This window comes from Parus major, chromosome 4A (assembly GCF_001522545.3).
Source record: "Parus major isolate Abel chromosome 4A, Parus_major1.1, whole genome shotgun sequence".
In the NCBI taxonomy this organism is placed as follows: Eukaryota; Metazoa; Chordata; class Aves; order Passeriformes; family Paridae; genus Parus; species Parus major.
Genome location: NC_031772.1, coordinates 19,769,078 through 19,770,754, shown reverse-complemented (window position 1 = coordinate 19,770,754; position 1,677 = coordinate 19,769,078). Strand labels below are relative to the sequence as shown.

At 47.6% G+C, this 1,677-nt stretch overlaps 1 protein-coding gene across 1 annotated transcript in view; it reads right to left on the bottom strand.

Moving 5' to 3' along the window:
- ENOX2 (ecto-NOX disulfide-thiol exchanger 2) overlaps positions 1-1,677 on the bottom strand; it is a 17,806-nt gene that overhangs the window by 15,507 nt on the left and 622 nt on the right. The window contains exon 2 of the mRNA XM_033514158.1: positions 42-173. Within this exon, the coding sequence (XP_033370049.1) occupies positions 42-138 (97 nt within the window). The 5' untranslated portion in view covers positions 139-173. The remainder of the gene's footprint in view (positions 1-41; positions 174-1,677) is intronic.

The following is a 1,677-nucleotide window of genomic DNA, read 5'->3' as shown; positions in this document are numbered from 1 at the left end:
AGAGCTGTACCCCCAGAGCTGTACCCATCCCCAGAGCTCACCAGGCAGGAGGGGCTGGCCTGTCATGCCCATGGGAGCCATGCCCAGGTTGTTCATGGCGGTGGCCCAGGCGCTCGGGTCGGACATTGGCAGTCCCATCGGAACGGAGTCCAGGCTCAGATTTCTGCCACCATCTGTGGAGAGGAACACAAGTCATTAAGGGCTTAGAGCAGATCTCAGCTCTGCCCACAGAGGCTCTGCAGTGTCAGCTCCCAAAACCAGAGCTAAAGCCACTCTCAGGGAAGAGCCAGGAAATAAAAACAACCAGGACCTGGAGACACCTGAAAGCACCTCAGTTATGGCTCACCCACTGCAACTGACAGCTCTAAGGGGCCTTGAAGGACCCTGATTAAAGGTAAGGGGATGCTGATTCCCCACAAGAGATTTAGGAGCAAAGGACACAGCTGCCAGACCTCACTGAACTGAAGGGAGCTGTCCCAGCAGGATCCTCCCACTGCCAGCGCTCCATCAGCTCATCCAAACCAGCACTGAACGGTGCTGTCAAGTCCCTGAGCCTCCTTCAAGGATTTCTACCTCTCAGTTGGACCTTCTCTCTACCCTGCTGCATTTCACCCTCTCTCTGCAGCTGTGGGCATTGCACATCACCTTCCTTCTGCCTCATCCTTCCCCTCTGCACCTGGAACCTCCCCAGGGAAGTTCCTGACTCACTCCCACACTGCTCATCCCAACCCATGGCACAAGCAGGCACCACATCTCCCCAGTCACACTGCTGGGATTGCAGTTTTCAGCCACAAAAATGGATAAAACACCTGGTTTTTTTATGTAGAATAGTTAAATTTTTATTTACATGGATTATATTACTATTAGAAAGTCCTGTGTTTTATTTTAATTGGTTAGTAATTTATTGAAATTTAGTTTATTGGTTGGTAATGAATAGTGTACACGTTCATAAAAATTTTTATATGTTTACATTTTTGTATATTGGGAAGTGGACATTTTGCATGGGTAGAATTTTCTTTTTTACAGGTGTGAGTTGTTTTTTTACAAGAATAGATGGTTGTGTAAACTGATTTTCATTTTTATAGTTCTTTTCTCATGGGTTATCAGGCTAGCTGTTAGCTTAGCCAGAGTAACAAGGCCTGATTTTACAAGGCCTTTCTTTCCTAAGGTTTTACCTATTATAACAGTTTTCCTGCAAAACTCCTTGATCTGACATTACAATATCATACAGTTCATTTAACACTATGTTTTTATGACATTATCTTAAATGTGAATGTCTCCAGTCATTCAGCCTGAGCTGCCTTATCCTGTTTTTAATTAACATCATGATTTTAATCTTGAGGTTCTGTTCAAGTAGGAAAATAAATCTATTGGGACAAGTATAGAGAACCACAGAAGGGTTTGGGTTGGAAGGGACATGAAAACCCACCCAGAGCCACCCCAGCCATGGCAGGGACACTTCCCACTGTCCCAGGTGCTCCAAACCCATCCAGCCTGGTCTGGGACATTCCAGGGATCCAGGGACAGCCCCAGCTGCTCTGGGAATCTGTGCCAGGGCCTGCCCACCCTGCCAGGAACAATTCCTGCCCCAAATCCCATCCAGCCCTGCCCCAAATCCCATCCATCCCTGCCCCAAATCCCATCCATCCCTGCCCCAAATCCCATCCAGCCCTGCCC